The 23,651-nt window shown below is 43.3% G+C and overlaps 1 protein-coding gene and 1 long non-coding RNA gene across 2 annotated transcripts in view; one reads left to right on the top strand and one right to left on the bottom strand.

Annotated features, from left to right (window-relative positions):
* The window catches only part of LOC307220607, a 511,018-nt gene that overhangs the window by 477,423 nt on the left and 9,944 nt on the right, over nt 1–23,651 (bottom strand). The window lies entirely within an intron of this gene.
* Nucleotides 1,955–15,034, top strand: LOC307220459 (uncharacterized protein). Its single transcript, XM_079984453.1, has 2 exons — nt 1,955–2,055; nt 13,899–15,034. The coding sequence occupies exons 1-2, from the start codon at nt 1,990–1,992 to the stop codon at nt 14,913–14,915; spliced, it is 1,083 nt and encodes a 360-aa protein (XP_079840579.1). The 5' UTR covers nt 1,955–1,989; the 3' UTR covers nt 14,916–15,034.

Raw genomic sequence — 23,651 nt, 5'->3', positions numbered from 1 at the left:
CTATAAGTGTATACTGAGGATCTGCCCAGAGAATCCAGGTCTCTGCTGCCTTTTACAAAGCCAAGTGAAATCCTGGAGCGCTTCCAGTCAGTATAGAGAGCATTGAGTTAGATGGAACAAACTTAATGCTTTCTATACTGCCTGGCAGAAGCTCTCCAGGATTCTAGGCAGGGGTCCCTCCTAACCAAATCTGGAGGCACCAGGGATTGAACATGGTTCCTTCCACATGGAAAAGCATATGCTCTGCAACTTTGAGAATTGTGTCTGGCATCTTATGTGTGCTTCTGAGAGAGCCACGATGTGTACGTCTTGCCTTTGCTGTCTCAGAGAAGCTGGCAATACTTTCCCCCTCGCCATGACATTGCAAAGCCCCCACTGGGCCAGGCTAAACACATCCGATGAAACCTCAGTCCTAGCAACATCTAGGCAAATTCTGCCACTAACTAATGAGTGCCTTGATTCAGCTGAAATGAAGGCATTCTTATTATTAAGCAATATAAGTCTTCCTGCGGCACAAAGATGGGCTTTGTGCCTCTGATAAGTATATCTACAGGGCATCACATTATTTCCCATGTTAAAAAATAAGCCCTTTCAATGAGATGCATTAATCCCTGCTATTAGCACTCTGTTTAATTCCCCCCACTTCTTTCCTCTTTATTGCTAGTCTGTTAATCCCAGGAATTGGCTGTTCTGTGGTTCCACATGCATTGAACTCAATAACATGTAAATAGAGGTGGATTTTTAAATAATGAGGATATGGAGAGCCCAGGAAGTGGATTTGGCTTAGAGCAGGGGTCAGCCGTGGGCCGGTTCACTGTCCCTCAGACCATGGGGAGGGGCAGACTATATTTTTTTTTTGGGGGGGGATGAATGAATTCCTATGCCCCACATATATCCCAGAGGTGCATTTTAAATAAAAGCACACATTCTACCCATGTAAAAACACGCTGATTCCCGGACCGTCTGCGGGCCAGATTTAGAAGGGGCATTAGGGTCTTAGGTTGCCTACCCCTGGCTTAGAGGGATAGTGTGTGGGTGACCCCACCTGCTTGTGTGGTTAGTTTTCTGTCTTGGCTGTCAAACTGATTGGCACAAGACAACAAAATCTGTTATCGGAAGGGCTGGTGACAAAGCTGTCATTTTGGAGGATGGGGTTTGTTTTGTTTCCTACGACATGTTCATCAGAAGGTTTAAACTGGATAAGGAGACTTTAGAACTGGGGCTCCCAAATTGAAACTGCTTCTTTCACATTGTGGGGGTGGTCACATTCCAGTATAGAGAGACCAATGAGTAGACATGCAACTTCATTTAATGCTGAGTTCATCATGCCATTTTCAGATGTCTGTAAGTGTTTTTTTAATTAAGTTTTCTCTCTCTTCCATAATAACATAAAAAGAGCCCATTGGATGAGACCAATGGCTCATCTAATCTAGCATCCTGTTCTCACTGTGGCCAACCAGATTCCTGTGGGAAACCGGGAAGCAGGATTCAAGCATAAGAGCACAAAACCTACACAACTTTTAGAACACAGCTGTATAGGCAAGTTTTAATTGTTTAATGTTTCATTATGTCCTGGAAGCCACCCAGAATGGCTGGGGTGACCCAGACAGATAGGCAGGATATAAATAAAATAAAAATAATAAAAAATAATACAGCATTAACTTTCTGGTGAAGAAATAAGAAACTGGATACTAATGATGTATTTTTCTGTAATATCTGTATTTATTGTAATGGGTTGAGCAGGAAAGGAATAAGCGTGAGCCCTTTTATTTAAAGGAATAAAAAGATGTTCCTTTTGCCATGTCATTTTGACTTTCAGAACCCATGCTGGGCCAATTTCCCTAAGTGCCTCTATAAAAGCTGACCCCAATCCCCCTCCGTTACGTATCTCTAAACCATCTTTAAGTCCTTGCTGATCCCATTTGCTCGGCACTCTGGTCTAAGCACACTTTGCAAGAAGAGCTTCAGCCGAAGCCATCACAGAGCAAGATGCAAGAAGGCCCACGACCTGGAATGATAAAGCAACGAGCTAAACTTGAGCAACCCGGCCGCCTGGTAAGCACATCTGAGGACAAGGGAGCTGAAAGTTAGGTACATCTTTTCTGCTTCAAAGAAGGAGATGGGCTTTTTAGGGGCTGGTTTTGTGTTGTTTGCAAATGCATGTCGCTGCGCCTTGATAGGTAACGAAGCTTGATCTTCAGGGAAGGGTCACAGTGTTAGAGTATCTGCTTTGCATGCAGGAGGTCGCAGGTTCGATTCCCAACATCCCAAGAAAGGACCTGGAGAGAATCTAGTTTCATACAACCATGGAGCTAGGAGAGACCACAAGCATCATCTAATCCAAACCCTTGCAATGCAAGAATCTTTTGCCCAATGTGCGACTCAAACCCATGACCCTGAGATTACAAATCTCATGCTCTACTGGCTGAGCTATCTTCTGGAGATGTAGATGATATTGAGCTAGATGGACCAGTGGTTTGGCTCAGTATAAGGCAATTTGCAATGCACCCGTGCATGTCATTTTTTTTATAAAAATGAAAAGCAGTTGCAGGAAAAGTGGCTTTCCCCCTTCTCAGGTTTAACATGCATGTTTCCTCTTACAACCCATGGTGGGCAGGATGCTGGATGTGTGTGTTTGGATTTGGGGCACGGAATGGGTAAAGCATATCACACTCCCCAAATTTCTGTTGTCTTGCAACGCTGCTGTTCACCAGTGTTTGCATACACTGTGCAGTTAGCAATCACAATTCCTTGGGGGAAAGGGTGGTGAAACTCTGGATGAGATGGAAGAGAAATCCATTCATTTTATGCATTTTAAATGTGAATTTTCCAAATGCACATCCCAAACCAGCGTATGAACTGAAATGCAGCTCTCAGTAGAAATCCACACACAGATACAGTGGTACCTCAGGTTAAGTATTTGATTCGTTCCAGAGGTCCGTACTTAACCTGAAACTGCTCTTAACTGGAAGCACCACTTTAGCTAATTGGGCCTCCTGCTGCTGCTGCACCACCGGAGCACTATTTCTGTTCTTATCCTGAAGCAAAGTTCTTAACCTGAAGCACTATTTCTGGGTTAGCGGAGTCTTTAACCTGAAGCGTATGTAACCTGAAGTGTATGTAATCTGACGTACCACTGTATTAGGGAAAATAACACACACAACTGCATTCTGTTAGAGGGAAATACTGGGCAAAATTGCATGCGAAAATACATATATTGGCAGTTTTGGTTCTCATAGTTTCTCATTTTCCCCATATTAAATTTAGTTCTCCAGATTTATGCAGAACTGTATGGGTCCCCCCCTTAAAGGTAAAGGTAAAGGTACCCCTGCCCGTACGGGCCAGTCTTGACAGACTCTGGGGTTGTGCGCCCATCTCACTCAAGAGGCCGGGGGCCAGCGCTGTCCGGAGACACTTCCGGGTCACGTGGCCAGCGTGACATCGCTGCTCTGGCGAGCCAGAGCCGCACACGGAAACGCCGTTTACCTTCCCACCAGTAAGCGGTCCCTATTTATCTACTTGCACCCGGAGGTGCTTTCGAACTGCTAGGTTGGCAGGCGCTGGGACCGAGCAGCGGGAGCGCACCCTGCCGCGGGGATTCGAACCGCCAACCTTTCGATCGGCAAGCCCTAGGCGCTGAGGCTTTTACCCACAGCGCCACCCGCATCCCTGGTGGGTCCCCCCCCTTACCCCGTTTTAAATCCTCACGAAAACTCATCAGGATTCAGCTGAAAATTTCTCCTAATAAACACATTATCTTTATTTGTATGCAGTCTCGACTAATGTACATATTTTGGCAAGCAGGTTTTCCTAATTTAATGCATGCTATTTTCATTATCCCATTCATTTTAGTGCACACTTGCCTCTGTTATGTGCTTTTTCGTAAGCATTGGTTGGCAGGAGAACTGCATCACAAAATTTGTTTTAAGTGTGAATTTTAGAAGGGCGGCTGTTTTCATATTGGTTTGGGAAGACACGAAAGATTTGCTTTTAAATGCAAACCAAATCAAATTCCTACCCCTTCCCTAGTTAGGAGAAATCTGCACAGGAATGCATGTGAATTTTGAAGCAGACTTATTTTTCAAACCGCAATGAAAAGAAATGCTTGAGCCATAGAATCCCAAACCGCAGTTTCTTCTGTCTCTAGATCCAACAGAGCATAAGTCCAAGATATCACTGCTCATGCAGTGGGTAATTCCCTCTCCAATTGCAACCCATCATTTCATATGGTCCCCAAGCCCATGAGCAGATTTCCAGCACTATCGGAGGCTGCAGAAGGAAGTGAGAAGAAGGAAAATCCCATTCCACAAGTGCAAGGTCTGCAGGCAAATAGCTCCAGGCTTGAGTTGTCATCACAAACAAAGCATTCCTCCTGGTCCTGCTTTACATAGGAGAAAGTGGCATGAGGTTGACCCAAGAACAACTCCCTGAGCAGAAAGGGACGAGGAAGGAAGATTAATTTAATGTTATTGATTTTATTATCTTATTTCAATTTATTAGGTGCTTGCCACATAAGAAGTCTCCAAGTCCGTCTTTTGGGCTCTGTGAAGATGATGATGATGATAATTTATTATTTATACCCTGCCCATCTGGCTGGATTTTTCCAGCCTCTCTGGGCAGCACCCAACCATATGTTAAAAACACAATACAGCATTAAACTTTAAAAACTTCCTAAACAGGGCTGCCTTCAGATGTCTTTTAAAAGTAAGATAGTTGCTTATTTCCTTGACATCTAATGGGAGGGCGTTCTACAGGGCGGGCACCATTACCGAGAAGGCCCTCTGCCTGGTTCCCTGTAACCTCACTTCTTGCAGTGAGGACCTCAGCGCTGGATCTCAGTGTCCGGGTAAAACTATGGTGGTGGAGACGCTCCTTCAGGTATACTGGGCCAAGTCCGTTTAGGGCCTTAAAGGTCAGCACCAACACTTTGAATTGTGCTTGGAAATGTACTGGGAGCCAAGGCAGGTCTCTCGGGACCAGTGTTATATGGTCTCAGCGGCCATTCCCAGTCACCAATCTAGCTGCCACATTGTGGATTACGGTAATTGCAGTTTCCGAGTCACCTTCAAAGGTAGCCCCTCGTAGAGCGCTTTGCAGTAGTCCACGCAAAGATCTCACGTGGGTTATGTGACTCGTGCAGGATCATGGATGGGAAGACAGGCTTCCCAATTTTGGCACTGAACCTGTTGGAGGGTATGTAATAATGGTCAATGTTTAGTGATAGCAGCCCTGCAAACCACAAGGGCCAAACAGAAACCACAACAGGAGATGATACATTTTCAACCACATATTCATTGGACTGATGTGCTTACGGCATGCCAGTTTCTCTGACTTGACATGCATGCTTCTTTTCTCTAACTCTGGTCAGTAATCATCACCTTGGAATTATAATTCATGCAAAACTTCACATGGGAACTTTCTGATTTGGGGAGGGATGGTACACAGGTGTACAGCCTTCTGAAGGAGGTTGGTCAGTATGGGCATGTTATTCGTGCTCTATTCCATTGATGAAAAATTGGATAATGCGTGTTCCTCTGGGTTGGATGGGAGGGCGTTTTACAGGAGGGCTGCAGCTCAGTAGTAGTGCATCTACTTTATACCCAGAAGGTCCAGGTTCAATCTGGAAAGACTCTTGCCTGCTGCCATCCAGTGTAGACAATGCAGAGTTTGATGGACCAATGATTTGACTCATTGAGAAAGCCACTTGCTATGCTACTATGGCTCTGATGGAGACTTGCATGAGATGGTATCTGCTAATCCTTTTGATGTTGGGTGCTGTTTGCATGTAGAATTGATCTGCATTTCAGAGAATTTCCGGCATGGAAGTCTCTGCTCCTGCAGAGCAGTAGAGATGGCATGAGACATTGGCTCTAGATTAACAGTTGATAGAACATGAGTTTCTTAATCTCAGGGTTGTGGGTCTGAGTCTCACATTGGGCAGACGATTCCTGCATTGCAAGGCATTGGACTGGATGACCCTTGTGGTCCCTTCCAGCTCTTCAATTCTGTGAATCATTATAACATTTATTTTGCCAGCTCTAGTCTTTAACAGAAGGGCCACTGGCTGGAAGTATTTCAGGGACAAAGTTGTGAAGAAATAATAATACATTTGGAACAAAGCATCTGCCCATCTACAGATATATATTCTGAAAAGTTGTTTTTGTTGCTATTTGTACACTGTGATCAAACTTATCCTCCTGTTTCTCAAAATATTTCTTCCTCCGTGAAAGAAGTTTCTATTTTTTCCTCCTGCATTCTCAGGGTACTTTAGAATTTTGGTGGGGGTGGGATTGTTCTTACTTTATTCCTTATCTTTACACTTATATCATTTCCTTCAAGGAGCTCAAGGAGGTGTACATGGTTATTTTGCTCCCCATTCTAACCTTACAACATCCCTGTGATATAGGTTAGGCGGAGAGACGCCCAAAATCAACCAATGAGCTTTATGACTTCCTGTGGAATTGAACCTTGGGTTGGTGTCCAACTAATTTGGATTTATGCTTGTGCAATGGAACTCCCTCCTCCACTTCTTTCCCGATGTGCACCCCTCCCCAAATCTGCTCTGGATCATTGAGGGAACCCTTACAACAGATCTGGATGTGTAGCAGGAGGACATGGGGGAGTTCTGTTGCGCAAGTATTTATTGATGTTTCACAACCTTTACCTGTTGTAGGACCTTAGCCAGACCCAGTTGAATATAGCAGAGCATACGCAGACTTCCAGAAGCAATCAGTTGCAGGCCGGTAGGATGAAGCAGGAACAAGCCACTGCTACCAGTAACTTGATTACTTAGAGGTTTATTATTTACAGCAGACTCTACAAGTTACTATATACAGGATACAGACATGGATCTTAACTCTCTCACTGAACAAACTCCGCACGACTCTTAGAACTCACACTGACCAACCAACTAACCAGCAAGGAAGGTCATGAGTCATCACGCCTATGTGGAGACCTCGACCAATAGCAGAGTTGTATCCAAGGTCCCATATCTCTAGGCAGAATAACTCCCTCTGCTCAGTCTTCTTGGCCTTCGGCCAACTCCTTAATTGCTTCTGTGGGAAGCTGCATCAGATAGCACGTAGTCAAAAATCCCAACCCTTGCACTGATGGAACAAGTTAGTTTGAAACAGCCCTGGTCTCCTAGGTCCAACTCTCTGATCTTTGCACCATACTCTCCTTGTGAGACGAGGTGCGAGGTGGTCTTTCCATTAAAAATTTCTCCAGATTCCCTGGTTGCCTGGACTTCCCAATCCCTCCAAAAGCTCCATAACAGCACAACGTCTTTCCCTGAACTTTAACTAATAAATGGGTAGCTAGGAGGTTGGCTTCAAAAGCCTGAGATAGGTGCTCCTCCTGAATTGTTTCTAATAGAAGTCTTTCCACTTACCTTATAACACTGATTTCTTTAAGAGCAAGAAGGCTTAGCAACATGACAATGCACAGCCTTCAGGAGCACCACAGGCAACCTGTTAACCTTACAGTACTTCCTATGAGGATGTCATGGGGTTTGTAGGAAAGGTGATCACACAGGAAGGCTGCAGAGTGCAGGCCATGAAAGAGAAGATTTGCAGAATGAAAGAAAAAACACCTACAAACATTTATTGGCCACCTTGAAGGCACACATAAGGAGGGGGCGGAACCCTGCATCCTACTCAAGAGAATGTCCTTGACCTTTTATCTCCACATGGATATTTTTAAAACAGAATTTATTTTCAATGGACAGTCATCATGAAACAGATGCAAGAGAAATGTTTGGCACAATGCTAATTTCATAAACGCAACTGAGGTGATTCACACCCTGATTGAAGGAGCACATTATCTAAATTTTGACAGTCGGTGGTGGCTGTTGGGGGACAGGAAAGTGAAAGGTATCAAGGCATGACAAAAGGAACTGCATGGTAAGGATGGGGGTGAAACAGAAGCCACGTTCTCTGTGTCTCAGGTGGCCAGTGCTCTGAAAGAGATTTTAGCACTACTAAGCGCTCAGCTGCTGCAGGTCATGGTCCCACAGTAATGTTATTAGTGGGGCAAAAGTCCCCTGATCTGCTGTCTTCTTTGAATCACTCTGCAGGGAATCCACTAGCAGCTAAGAATGGATGCATCTGTTAGTTTTGGTCTCTCTCCTTTCTTGTAAATTCAGTTCTACACATTGTCAATTTGCAAATCCGTGTGAGAATCCAATAGACATTTAGTGTGAACGAATTCCTCCTCATGATTCCAGTTTGTATGCAGTTTGGGTTAATCTACAAAATTTTGCAGGCACATTTATTCAATATTAAGTATTTTTTTGGTATGTTATTTTCATTAAGATATGGATTTCAAAGCAAACTTTCCCCCAGGGTGTGCATTTTTCTACATATTGGTTGGAGAGCTGTTTTGCAAAATTCAGAAAAATGTGAATTTTCAAATGATAGCTGTATTTTGATTTGGTTTGAGAAATGCAGAGTTAGGCAGTTTTTCATTAACATGCAAACAAAGTCCAATTTCTACTCCATCCTTACTAGTAATGGGGAGTCTAACAGCAAATAGCTGCTGTGGGGCTACTTAGCTAATCTCTCCTTCTCATTCTGTGCTCTTGGCAGCTTTTCAACAGCACCTGGTGTGTGAATCCCCAAACCCATTTAATATATCACATTTTTTACCCTTGACTTTGGAACATGGGATAAATCACAAACAACTGAGGTATCGATCCTAAGCACACTTCCTAGGGTGTGATCTCCATTGAGTTCCATAGAACTAACATCTCTGTAAACATGCAATAAGGGACGTGGGTGGTGCTGTGGGTTAAACAACAGAGCCTAGGACTTGCCGATCAGAAGGTCGGTGGTTCGAATCCCCGCGATGGGGTGAGCTCCTGTTGCTCGGTCCCTGCTCCTGCCAACCTAGCAGTTTGAAAGCATGTCAAAGTACAAGTAGATAAATAGGTACTGCTCCGGCGGGAAGGTAAACGGCATTTCCGTGTGCTACTCTGGTTCGCCAGAAGCGGCTTAGTCATGCTGGCCACATGACCCGGAAGCTGTCTGCGGACAAACGCCAGCTCCCTCGGCCAATAAAGCAAGATGAGCACCGCAACCCCAGAGTCGGTCACAACTGGACCTAATGGTCAGGGGTCCCTTTACCTTTACCTTTTAAACATGCAATGTCAAGCTTAGTGATGGAGTAATCCATTTTAAATGGATTTATACACAGATTTTGGTGCTTCCAACCTCATCACTGGACTGTGGCTTGCAATGAGTACCCACTTATGACCAAGCCACTTCAACATTTTTTAAAAAATGACAACCCACCTATCTATATGGAAAAATATGTGCATAAATGTATATTATATGTATAATATAGAGAAAATAGCCAGTCCCCATGTTCTACTATATTTTTTGCAGTATAAATCTGTATATGTATTTTTAGACAGTCTTATGCATTGTTGCAAAGCAATCAGGAATATATATGCATTAAATAATTGTGCAACATTATAATATATTCATGCATATACTATACAAGTTTTGCATATACTATACTCATTTTTCATGGAATGAGTTTTGGGAATCTTCAATCCTTGTCAAGATTACATAGTCCAGGTATACCTACCACAATGTTCTCCACTCTAGTTACTTCTCTGTATTGTCTGGCCATTTCCTTAGGTATCATGTGCTACCATTGTTTTGAGAATGTATATTTCATTTAATTAACCTCAAGAACTTAACTGCTTGAGCAGACCAAAGGCCTATCTCATTCTGCTTCCTGTTCCCACAGTGGCCAACCAGCTGCCAATGGGAAACCTATTAACAGGACCACAGTGCAACAGCACTCTTCCCAGTTGTCATTCTTCAAAAGTATTCAAAAGCACACTACCTTTGATGGGGACTGTAGAACATCAATAGCTTTATCCTGCATGAGTTTGTCTAATCCTCTTTTGAAGTCGTCCAAGTTGGTGGTCATCACTGCCTCCTGTAGGATTGAGTTCAATAGTTTAATGATGCACTGTTTGAAGAATAACTTTCTTTCACATTGGGTAAAGGTAAAGGTAAAGGGATCCCTGACCATTAGGTCCAGTCGTGGCCGACTCTGGGGTTGCAGTGCTCATCTCGCTTTATTGGCTGAGGGAGCCGGCATACAGCTTCCGGGTCATGTGGCCAGCATGACTAAGCCACTTCTGGTGAACCAGAGCAGCACACGGAAATGCCGTTTACCTTCCCACCGGATCAGTGCCTATTTATCTACTTGCACTTTGACGTGCTTTCGAACTGCTAGGTTGGCAGGAGCAGGGACCAAGCAATGGGAGCTCACCCTGTCGTGGGGATTTGAACTGCTGACCTTCCAATAGGCAAGTGCTAGGCTCTGTGGTTTAACCCACTGCGCCACCCGCATCCCTTCACACTGGATAGCTCTGAGTTATAGTGTAATGAGAAAGGGACAAAAGCTTTCCTCTCCACTATCTTCACAAACTAAGTTTTAGGCACCTTAATCATTTTCCCACTTGCTCACCTTACTCAACTAAGAAGGCCCCAATACTGCAAACTTTATGCATAAAGACGTTACTCCATCCTCTTTGGATGGAGCCAGTGTGGTGTAGTGGTTAAGAGCGGTAAAGTGGTAAGAGTGGTTAAGAGCCAGTGTGGTGTAGTGGTTAAGAGCAGTAGTCTTGTAATCTGGGGAACCGGGTTCGCGTCTCCGCTCCTCCACATGCAGCTGCTGGGTGACCTTGGGACAGTCACACTTCTTTGAAGTCTCTCAGCCCCACTCACCTCACAGAGTGTTTGTTGTGGGGGAGGAAGGGAAAGGAGAATGTTAGCCGCTTTGAGACTCCTTCGGGTAGTGATAAAGCGGGATATCAAATCCAAACTCTTCTTCTTCTTCTTCTTCTTTTCCTTTTCTGAAAATTTTCAGCTCCACAACATCCTTTTTTCAGGTGATGTGAGCAGAACTGCACACAATCACACAACCTTAAACTTGATCTGTTCATATGCTCACTTGGGGGTTCTGTAAATGCCCCACATTATCTCATTATTCAGACACGGATTCAGATATGAGCCTTTTCCTTTAATCAATAGGTACAGAAGGGCTTATGAAATACAGTTCATTTATATATAGTTACGAAAAGTTCAGATGGCAGCACAAAATTCCCAGCAATGTTTCCCTAGCTGGGGCATTCCAAATCCAACATGCTAATTTGGGTGGCAACTGTGGGAGCTGAACTGTTGATCAACTTACCTACAGATGAAAGGGATCAATGTGATGATGTAATGGTGATTATTTCTCATGTGCCTAAAAAGTTGATGTGCAATGTAGATCACAGAATGGACTACAAGATTTTGTCCCGCAGACCTATCACATAAGTAGATAGAGAAGGAAAAGAGAAGGAATTAGAAAACAATGAAGGAAGAGATGCAGACTCAAGATATCTCCATTAATTGGGGAAGGCACATGTATATAAGAAGGTCAGACGCAGATTGTCTGATGCCCTGTTTGCATCACATTATAGCCTGGTTCTCACATGGTGGTAAGCTATAGTTAAACAAACTATGGTGAGGAAGCAGGTGACTCAGGGCATACTGACTCAGGGCATACTGAGGACTTCAAACTAAGTTGGATTTAAACTTGGGATAAATTTCTCTCTGAGGACAGCTTAACTTTGGATAAGCTGTAAGATTTTATCCATGAAGCTGCTTGCCCCCATTACCTATCACACTATCTTAACCTCAACACCTCACTATTTCACAAGGAGATAAATGTTCCACTAATGTGCATGCAAGTTGTTGACCACAAAATGGCTCATAGATGAATGTGTGAATTGCCTCCAGTGAAGAAGCTCTGTGCTTTGTCTGAGGTGTCAGATTTGGAACAGCTAATTCACACAAGTGAGAAACCTGTGATTATTGTGCAGTAATCGAAAGAGCGTGCATGTGCAAACAGGATCAATGCACTATATACAATGTTCACTGTGGCAACTCACTGGGTGGCACTGAGGATATAGCTTACAACAGTCTTGCAGAAGTAAATGCTTGGGCACACATTATACTTGTGGGAATGGTGTCTGATACAAATCAGCTGCCAAACCTATCATCTGTGCCACATTTGCAGTACTGTGCATACATTCAGAGATGAAGAGTGTTTCACATATATGTTCAGAGGCTGTTTTCTTTACAGTCTGCAAATACAAAGTGATCCCTTTACAAGAATTCTCCTGTAAGTACTGGGTACATTGGACTTGCCACCATTTCCAATGTGCATGGGAGAATTACAGCCAGAGGAACCTACAAAATAGTTGAATCAAAAGTGTCAGAGTAGATGAACATTCAGCGAGACTCTAAACTAACATGTGCAGAAAGAGCAAAGAGCAAAGAGCTCAAGAGAGGTTAAGTGAATTAGCACAAGGCTTCAGGAGGATTTAACTGGCAGGTAACTAGGGTGAGAAGCCACTTTCCTCGCTCATGTTGAAGGGAGTGTCAGGCCTAAAACCAATTGTGGAGCTTGTACACTCATGTGGTTGGGAAGGAAAGAGAAGCAGACAGGTATTTCATCCTTTCCTGACTGTATGTTTAAGAAAACCTTGATAAAACATGTGGTGGTGGTTAGGAGGAGACACATGTAGACTGTCTGCACATCTCCTTCCTCTCTCTCTTAGATCACTTTGAATGGACCTGATCTGATATGGGGCAAAATTGGGCTGCACCCAATGCACTCTGGTGGAATCTTGGCTCAACTCAAATCAATCCATTTTGGTTCAGGGTCTGGGATTTGGCTGGTTCTGGTGCACAGCCCTAGTATAGAGCCAATATGACTAATAACCATTGGGAGATAAGTTTCTCTAATCCCCTTCTAAATCCATCCCATCTAAGCCAGTGGTTCTTAATTTCCCCCCTCTGGGCCACACTTTCAGAATAAAAATTTGCTCATGCACTGAATGTTTTATTGATAAGAAATAAATTGGAAAACTAGCCAAATTGATTCGCATACTGTCGGTGGGTTCTTCTTGTTGTCTTGCTGGGCTGTGTATGTAATAAAGGCGAGTCATACCAGGGTGAAGGCGTCCTCTTATTTTTGTCAGGTAGGCAGAACATAGAGTAAATAACAAAAATAACTTTCTGGCCTTGCATCGCACATTTTAGTGCAAGTATTAAGACACAATAGTGTTCAATTCAGCAAGTATTGCAGAATGTCATGCCACAGTCCACTTCAAAGAGGGTCAGGACATGCAGCTGTTAATAAAAATTTTAGTCTGTTGGTTAGCTTTTCTAATAAGGCTGTTTTCCTTACGATTTGGTACCAGTGGTCCATATTCAGTCCTGACATGTCTCTCCAGTGTCTGGCTATGATGCTTCTGGCTGCTGAGAGTAGGTGGGTTATAAGCTCTTTATAATGTGAGTGGGCATTATTATCTTGGAAAATGTTCAGAAAATCCTTAATAAAAATTATAAACAAAAAATACATTGGAAAGCAAAAAGATCACAACTACTATCACTTGATGCTCTTGCTCTCATTTTGAACATTTATCTATCCATATTCTGCAAAAAAAATGATACTATACTATACTACACTAAAATATATAAATGTTTCATTGATTGTCCTTCAATCTTCTCACCACACTAGCCAGCCTTTCCTGCCACAGCAGTGTGGTGTGTCACATACATTGAGAACCACTGATCTCAGCACAGGGTCACCACCAAATCTTGTGGTAGTGAATTCAAGGATTCCTAGGCAAGTCTGTGATTTGTGAATTTCTCTTCATTCCAAACTGAGTCAGAAGCTGATATTTCTGTTGTTTGTTCTGTAAATAAATGAACAGAGCTCTCTAAGATGAAAGTGGCTATTTTTCTGGAGGGGAAAGTCCATTTGTATAAAAACACTTTTGAATTCATGCACCACACTAAACATCTACATATTCATTGTTCTTTCAGGGTGCTCCGGCAGCTGATGAAAAGATGTTCAACTGCACAGTTAGTGAAGTTACTGTGATGAACCTCAAACCTGATAAGAAAACAACTGTAATATTGCCTGGAAAGAAGAAAGAGAAGGTTCTCAGGTCTGCCAGCTTCCACCATTCTGCGCCCAACCTTGCAGACACTACAGTAATCAAAGAAGAGACAAAAACCCTTGCTGGAAAAGTCACCAAAGATAGTGTTACTTTCCCCAAACCATTTTATTCAGCAGATGCTCAAAGCATGGATAATCTTGCCATGAAAAGACCAGTGAGGTTGGCTCCGCTAGACATCTCCTTGGAAGTTAAAGAAGCTCAGCTCAAGAAAATCATGAGCCTTCAGAGAGATTCCCAGTTGGCTGCTTCCAAACTGGCTAGCATTGGCTCCATTGGCAGTGAGCCCCATGTCAAAAGGGTGAAGAATTTGGCCCAGGTTGAGGTGGAAAGCCTTCACATGGTCAAGACAAATGAGAAGCCCACTTTAGAGAATCAAGAGGGCATCCATTCATCAAGTTTTGACAACCCTTTGTGTAAGGTTCAGATCATCTTGCCAGCTGAGGGAAATGCCAAGCCTTCTAAAAAGCCTGCTGCTGAATGCTCCCCTGTGCGATGCCGTAAGCCTTTAATTCCCAAGAACGTGTGTGACATTCTCCAAGCGCCTGATTTTCAAGAGGATGTCAAGATTCCAGACAACCCTTCTCAGGTGAATAGTAGGCCCCGTTTCAAATTAAAGCAGATGAAAGAGCAACAGGAGCGTTTAGGCAAGGCCAAACCTTTGAAGGCCACAGGGACTGGCCTGGAGGAAGGGAAGGTCCAAACAGCTGGCCAACGAGCTCAGAAGACTCTTAGCCATGCAAACAAGTTACTGGACAATGTAGCCACAAAGCACAGGGGGAGAGGGGAAGAGCCGGATGAGATTGATGAGGACCTTCTTGCAATGCGACCAGCCTCACGAAGGATGGCACTGGGAGATATTATTCTGGTGGATGAAGAGTAAAGCTGGATCTTAGTTCCACTTTAGCTCAACTCCAATCCTTTCAGTCCTAATCCCTCAAAATGAACAGTGTTAAAATTACAACTTCCTGAAGATCATCAACATTACATTTCTCCATAGCCATTCTAATAAATGGTTAACAGCTTTACAGTTTTATAGGAGAACTATGTTGTGCAATAAATATCAGTTGCCCATTGTTCTATGGACTCTTCTATGTGTCTTGGTGTCCTTCAAAACTTTCTTCTTGCTTATTTAAATGGTTGTGTGATGCAGCCATGCTAGAGGTTGACCTGGAGGAATACTATTTGAGTTGAGTGACCACTCAGCTCACCTATAGGAGTATCACAAGACCCAAACTATAACAACAGGATTCCTACAGAAGAATCAAGTGGGTAGGATTTGGGTGTGGTCAGGGGGAATGAGTAGATAAGGGATCTAAACAGGGAATTTACCTCTGTGGTAGGAATATTAATGGGAGAACTGAACACCTAAAGTGAAATGATGAAGTGACACTTTTGGGCAACAGGACCTCCTGTATTTTTTTGTTGTGAATCTGAAATGTAAAAAGAAGAAGAAAGGTTAAAAGGGGGAAATCAGACTGAATTTGAAGACAAGGCTGCAGAGCAAATTCTTTGCATGCAGAAGGTCCTAGGTTCAAACCCTGGCATCTCCAGGTAGGGCTGAGAGGGAAATGAAACCCTGGAGAACCACTGCAAGTCAGTGTAGTCAATGTTGAGTTAGATGAGCAAATGGTCTGAGTTGGTATAAGCCAGTTTCTAATGTCCTTATGCATTGCATTTTTAAAAAATGAAAAGCAGTTTTAGAAGTAGTGACTTATCCCTTCATTGAGTTTCAGATGTGCGTGTGCTCTTGTGAGCCATGGGCAGGATGCTGGTGTGTGTATAGATTTGGAACATGGAATGGGTGAAACATCTCATACCCTCCACCCATCACTAGTTCTCTGCTGTCTTGCAACACAGCTAGTCACCAGTGTTAGGGCTCCTCTGTTTCTGGGGAAGGCATAGGAATATTGATTGAATGGGTTGAGAAGAAGCCAGAACAGAATCTATCCCGTATGCATGTAAAATGATATGGAAATGGCAACGTTCTGAATGATAATTTCCATGAGAAGAACAATTTAATGATGCCTTTGGGAAAATGTGTGCATGTGAATATACACACAGAAAGGGATTAAAATAGGAAACGAAAAAAATAGAATCATGGACAAACATATGCCCAAATTAAATGGAAGTAAAGGGAAACATTTGTATGTCCCTAGCTCAGATACATTGGTTAAAGACATGCTTCCCTGTGCAAGCAAAAAGAACCACAGTTGTCAACTTGGAACAGTAAATCCAGACCAAATTCCTCTGCAACTTCAGTGAAAGGGCAGCTAAAAATAGCATGAAGCAACAGTAAGCAATGCTTTGCAGGTTAGAAAAGGGACCAGCTGATATCCATTACTCATTTTGCTGGCTGATAGATGGAATAATGCTTTTTTCAAGGCAAACTACTCTTTAGAACAGTGGATTCAAGGACAGGGTCTTAGCTGGTGTCATTTTGTACTTTAAGCAACTCAAGTAATTAAACTGCGGTGGAACCAAGGTTGCAGGTGGTCAGAGTATATGTCTGAATATTCTCTTCGTGGAAAGAATGAGCTGAAAACTTCCTCTGTACAGGAATGTACATGATGTCAGGAAGAGGACAAGGCTGAATACATCTACTTGACATTCAAGCTTTTTATATAAAGGGAAAAGGCAAGGGAAGCATTCAAACTTGCAAGCCCCACACAACTGCATCAAAATGGCACTGTCCAAGGAAAGCTTTCCTACCTAATACTCCTGTGTGTAAATGCTTTGGGTAATTCCATTGGGTATGCACATGGGACGACCACCAGCATCATTTTATTGTCAGCTGCTTTTCCAGAGTTAGTGTGGACATCTTTTCAAGTATGTGGAGCTGAAGAAGGAAGCTGGAAGAGTGCAACTCTTTCCCACTTCCTCTTTCAGCTCTTTGTGCTTCTCAGATTAATTCTGCTGGATCCAACCTTTACCCAGTTGCCTTGGGAAAGTGTTGTGTGTTGGTATGTGCAATTTGTCTTCTTTCTGTCTCTCTGTGGGGAGAGGAGAATGGTGATAGAAGAAGGTAGCATCCATGTCACTTGCTCAAAACTCCAAATGTGTCCACTGTCCTCGAATGATTGGCAACCTGTTCTGCCCAAGATTTTGGCTGTCAAAGGAAGTAAATTATTTAGGATTCAGATAGACAATGATGACCACCAAAGTTACTCTTTAACAGCTTTTATTTATATGATGAGGTTTTATAGGCTAAGGAATAAGAATCTGTCTTATTCACAAGTTTAAATAGAGTTGCTTATAAAGCCTAGAAATAACTAAGACTGCATTCAGACAGCACATCTCTTCATTTCCCCAATGTTTCCTTACCTAATAATTCCTGTGTTATATAAGATCTTTCACATGACATAAAAACCACTTTTGGATATCTAGCAGAATCTAGTGGAAGTTTAGTACATAATTCTGTGATAATTGCTTCCAGAAAAAATATAATAAATTTGCAATCCTATTAACCTGGAAAATTGCAGGAATTTTGTGCTGTACATTTTTGCTCTATTTTCACAAACCACACCATTGTGATGAAATATGGGCTGGTATTCTAGGATACAGTTTCCCCCACTATTTTCTTGGGCCAGTCATGGGGAAACAGAAGTACACATGCTCATAAAGGGTGGTGACATGTCCGATGATATCTGCTGTTGTGTCATACCACACCCACCTGCTTGGACATATCAAAAAAGGGAAATACTTTAATGCAGCAGGTAATGCGATGCAAAAGGAATGTTAGAAGCACTAGCCTTCTGACCAGGAAGACTAACACAATAATAAGGGAAAGGGACCCCTGACCATTAGGTCCAGTCGCAGACGACTCTGGGGTTGTGGCGCTCATCTCACTTTATTGGCCGAGGGAGCTGGCTTACAGCTTCTGGGTCATGTGGCCAGCATGACTAAGCTGCTTCTGGTGAACCAGAGCAGCGCATGGAAACACCGTTTACCTTCCTGCCGGAGCGGTACCTATTTATCTACTTGCACTTTGACATGCTTTTGAACTGCTAGGTGGGCAGGAGTAGGGACTGAGCAACGGGAGCTCACCCTGTCGTGGGGATTTGAACTGCTGACCTTCTGATCAGCAAGCCCTAGGCTCTGTGATTTAACCCACAGCGCCACCCGTGTCCAATAATAGCCACATCCAAATGCATTCTATGAGTGACCCTTTAAAGCTTGATACATTTAGGATGGCATAAACTTTTTGGGACTGCACCTTGTCCGACTTGTACAGTCTGTGAAACCTAACATGCCATAATAAATGTGGTTGCGTTAAAGAGGCCACAAGAACTTTTGCTGTTTCAGCTACAACACACAAATACGGCTTCCACTCTGCAAATGGTTAGAATGAAATATAAGAAATGTGATTACATACATTGACCTTGCGTGCTGGATGTAAGGGTGCTATAAAATTATATTTTCCTGAACAGGCATTCTCTCCCTCCACTTCCATACACACAGCATTCCTGCAAAATTGGTAAGTTGAGCTTGACTTCATGATATGCACTTGCAAGAAGAAGAGGTAGCTTTGCCTGAATGGTGTGTGTTTCTAGCTATTAGCAAATGTTGCTAGAGAACAGCCAAGAGGGGGGGGGGGAATGAAATTCCCTTTTCAAAGTGCTATTAGTCCAGCTTGCCAGCAGATGGCTCATGAGTGTCATGAATAAAATCAGTGAAAGAAACACACGGTCTGGGTCCTGGCTCTATTGTCTTTCTTTCCCAGTTTCCATAACAGTTCCCCTCTATATTCATTATTACTAGTGCATAAGAAGCGTCTGGCTGCTGATTTAGACCAAAGGTCAATCTGGAAGCTGTCTGCTTCTGGGAAGCATGCAAGCAGGAACTGAGTGCCACGTTGCTCTGTTCACATGCAGTTACCAGCAACTGGAATTCAGAGACATTCAGAGGCAGTATTTTATTTTCTCTAGCCTAAATTTTCCAAAATTCAATTTCATCGGATCACCCCTGAATTCTACTACTACAAGAAAAAACAACAACTTCTAACTGACTTTATCCATGTAATGCATAATTATGCAGCTCTATCCTGTTCCCTCTTACTGACCTTTTTCTTCAACCTTTCCTGAAGTTTCCCCAGCTCTCCTTTCTGGGGTGAAACAACCAGAAATGTACACAGTATTCCAAATATGGTTGCACTGTAAAATTGTATAGCAGCATCATACTGTTAGCAGTTTTATTTTCAATCCCTTTCCTCAAAGCTTTTGATTCATTCACCTTTTTCTTGGCTGCTGCCCTCTTAAATCTCAGTTTTAATCTCTTTTTTTAAATTTACTGATGGTTTTAATTGTTGTTTAAACCTTTTAACCACTTTTCCTTAACTGTAACCTTTTGCTTTTAACTGTTTCTTGTAAACTAAAGAAACGGATAAAATCAGCAAAATAATAATAAAAAGCAAATAGTAATTTACACATCTGGATAGGCTTGCTGACATAAAAAAAGTGTTTCACGGGCATCCATAAGAGTATAGCGAGTGTGCCCACCTAATGTTAGCAAGTCTTGAGATAGTTTCAGCTCTAAACGGGTGGAAAATATCCCTCCATACCTACAGTACAACATGGGGAAAGGCCTTAAAGCAGTGGGACCTGATGGGTGCTGCCCATGGTCCTGAATTTTGCTTAAAGTGCTCACTCTGCCTGAGCTGACTGATCTGCTCAGTGTGAGAAAAAGAACAGGGTCGGGACGTTTGTGAGGTTAATACCCTTCAGTGCAGGGGTCAGCAAACTTTTTCAGCAGGGGGCCAGTCCACTGTCCCTCATACCTTGTGGGGGGGCCAGACTATTTTTTTTTTGGGGGGGGGAATGAATGAATTCATATGCCCCACAAATAACCCAGAGATGCATTTTAAATAAAAGGACACATCTACTCATGTAAAAACATGCTGATTCCCAGACCATCCGCAGCCCAGATTTAGAAGGCGATTGGGCTAGATCCGGCCCATGGGCCTTAGTTTGCCTACCCTTGCTTCAGTGGCAGGCCAGATGAACTAAAAAAAAAGTTTAGATATACCTTCCCTAAAAGGCCAGAGGCATTTCTTTTAGGAATGGTTGGGGATGAGATACCAAAAGAAGAGGAAAAACTATTTTGTATGCGACAATGGTGGCCAGAGTTTTGATAGCTCAAGGAAACATCAAGATCTGCTGACTATCGAGGAATGGCAAACAAAGATGGTAGAGTACACAGAATTAGCCAGGCTGATGGGACGAATCCATGAGCAGGATGACCAGACGTTCCAAAAAGACTGTAAGAAATTTATAACTTATGGTACCTTGAGAAACACTGTTTACATATAAAGAACACTGGCAGGTCGGAGATAAACTTTACAATGTATGGAGCATTCTATATGAGATTATAGAAAGAACCATGTATAGATATGAACAGTAAGGTAAAGGTAAAGGTACCCCTGCCCGTATGGGCCAGTCTTGTCAGACTCTAGGGTTGTGCGCTCATCTCACTTAAGAGGCCGGGAGCCAGCACTGTCCGAAGACACTTCCGGGTCACGTGGCAAGCGTGACAAAGCTGCTCTGGCCAGAGCCAGAGCCGCACACGGAAACGCCGTTTACCTTCCCGCTGGTAAGCGGTCCCTATTTATCTACTTGCACTTAAGGGTGCTTTCGAACTGCTAGGTGGGCAGGAGCTGGGACCGAAAGACGGGAGCTCACCCCGCCGCAGGGATTCGAACCACTGACCATGCGATCAGCAAGTCCTAGGCACTGAGGTTTTACCCACAGCGCCACCCGCTGTGAACAGTATGCTGATATAAATCCATGTGTAAATGTTATAATGTGGAAACAAGAAAACCAGAAGAGGGGTAGAGGGAAGTGGTAATCCTGAGAGTTTAAGGTTACTAATATTGTAAGAATGTACTGTATAAATATATAATATGAAAATCAATAAAAACAATTGCAAAAAAGGATGTAAAATGAGTATTTTAAATTGTAAAACAGAAAACTTATTTATTTATACCCCACCCGACTGGCTGGGTTTCCCTGCTGGGATCAAGCAGGTGTGAGATATCACCCTTCAGAATGTCAGAATCTTATTCATAATCTCTTTCTAGAGTTCAAAAGAAACTTCTCATTCTGGGTGGAGAATATCGGTGAAATGTTTTTACTCATTTCAGTGAGGGTGGCACATGGTAATAATATTGTGTTGGAACTTCCTACCAGCCTATTAGGTAATGTTCCATTATCCTAGATGCTTTGACAATGTTCCCAGTGTGAAATAAATTGCTTCCTGTGAAAAAATTGCACTCTTTTGGGTAATACCTTGCAGGTTATTTATGAGGGAAAGCGTAGCCATTTAGGCAACTTGAAAATTCAGCTCTTTAGGTGTGCCCTTTTTTATATATACTATAAGAATGCCATTTCCCATCATTTATTTTTTTTTGTAATTGTGGGATGGCATTCACCTGGCAAACAAATACTTCAGGTTTGCATTTTAGGTTTTTTAATGTCTGTCCAAGAAAATTGGGTGAAGAGGAATGGCCAGATTCAACACACACACACACACACACAGAGAGAGAGAGAACGGGTTTGCAGTATTTTAAAAATTAATTTTTATTAAAAACACAATTACAGTGGTACCTCAGGTTACATATGCTTCAGGTTACATACGCTTCAGGTTACAGACTCTGCTAACCCAGAAATAGTGCTTCAGGTTAAGAACTTTGCTTCAGGATGAAAACAGAAATCGTGCTCCGGCGGCATGGCAGCAGCAGGAGGCCCCATTAGCTAAAGTGGTGCTTCGGGTTAAGAACAGTTTCAGGTTAAGTACGGACCTCTGGAACGAATTAAGTACTTAACTCGAGGTACCACTGTATCCAAAAGTTACACTTGTTTTCTTGACTGCCAATACCACAGAACAATGACTCCGATCCTCAATTCATCATCACTGTCATGTTGACTCACCAAATACTCTCAGTAGGAACCCAACTATGGATCTGGGTTTACTAGACATTTTCAATCAATATACCCCCTCCACAGACACCTCTGTGATGATGATGGTGTAAAATTATCATGTTCTTCTTCAATAAAAAAGGATACTAAAAAGGTAAAGGTAAAGGTACCCCTGCCCGTACGGGCCAGTCTTGACAGACTCTGGGGTTGTGCGCCCATCTCACTTAAGAGGCCAGGGGCCAGCGCTGTCCGGAGACACTTCCGGGTCACGTGGCCAGTGTGACATCGCTGCTCTGGCCAGAGCCAGAGCCAGAGCCAGAGCCGCACACGGAAACGCCGTTTACCTTCCCGCTGGTAAGCGGTCCCTATTTATCTACTTGCACCCGGGGGTGCTTTCGAACTGCTAGGTTGGCAGGCGCTGGGACCGAACGACGGGATCGCACCCCGCCGCAGGGATTCGAACCGCCGACCTTGCGATCGGCAAGCCCTAGGCGCTGAGGCTTTAACCCACAGCGCTACCTGCGTCCCCTAAGTCTATATTAGAGTTTTTTAATCATTGGGCAATAACTAGTCTAGCTGCTGTTAACAGGAAGGAAATTAATTCTTTAGATTTAAGGGTAGAATTTGTGGTCAAATCTAATGATAGTAAGGCAAGCACCTGATAGATAGTTTAGTGATTTTGGAGGTCAGATAAAAGTATTTTCCCTAAAAGGCGCGGACCAGGGTGCACTCCCACCAATCATGAAAATAGTAACCTCATTCTCCACAGCTTTTCCAACATAACGGTGGGCTTGAAGAATTTATTTTTGGTTTGCAGTATTAAATCAAAGAAGTTCACCCATCTATTTAGCACAGCACTATTGGACCCACTCTTGGACTGTCTATAGTGCCCTAGCTGTTGAATTCACAACTGAGAGGCCATCAGATTAGCAATGGAAATCTGCAGCTTTCACAGCATCACAACCTGGCTTCTATGTGGCTGGTCTCCTGCACAGATTACATGAAAAGGGAGGATGTGGCCAAGGGCTTTTTGAACAGCCAGTCAAAAAACCATCTTTTGTAGGCTGCAGAGGAAAGGCATAAATGAGTAGATCTCCTTTCAAATCATGACTGAGTCAAGAGCCCAAACCAAACAATTTGCAGAAGGGAGACATTTTGCCACTTTCTATCCTATTGGATAGGGACACGGGTGGCGCTGTGGGTTAAACCACAGAGCCTAGGACTTGCCGATCAGAAGGCCGGCAGTTCGAATCTCCACAACAGGGTGAGCTCCTGTTGCTCAGTCCCAGCTCCTGCCAACCTAGCAGTTTGAAAGCATGTCAAAGTGCAAGTAGATAAATAGGTACCGCTCCGGTGGGAAGGTAAATGGCGTTTCCGTGCGCTGCTCTGGTTCACCAGAAGTGGCTTAGTTATGCTCGCCACATGACCCGGAAGCTGTACACCGGCTCCCTTGGCCAATCAAGCGAGATGAGCGCTGCAACCCCAGAGTCGGCCATGACTGGACCTAATGATCAGGGGTCCCTTTACCTTTTTTTATCCTGTTGGAGTGGGATGCGAGTGGCACTGTGGTCTAACCAACTGAGCCTGAAGTAGAGAACATTTCCTGGATAAGCTTGCCAAGACATGCTGCTACCACTATCTAAAGGCCATGATTCAAGAGACTCCTAGAATATGTGTGTGTGAAACATGTGTCTACCAAAAAGGAT

Source organism: Podarcis cretensis (genome assembly GCF_951804945.1).
Source record: "Podarcis cretensis genome assembly, chromosome: 7".
In the NCBI taxonomy this organism is placed as follows: Eukaryota; Metazoa; Chordata; class Lepidosauria; order Squamata; family Lacertidae; genus Podarcis; species Podarcis cretensis.
This window is presented reverse-complemented; position numbering and strand designations above follow the sequence as displayed.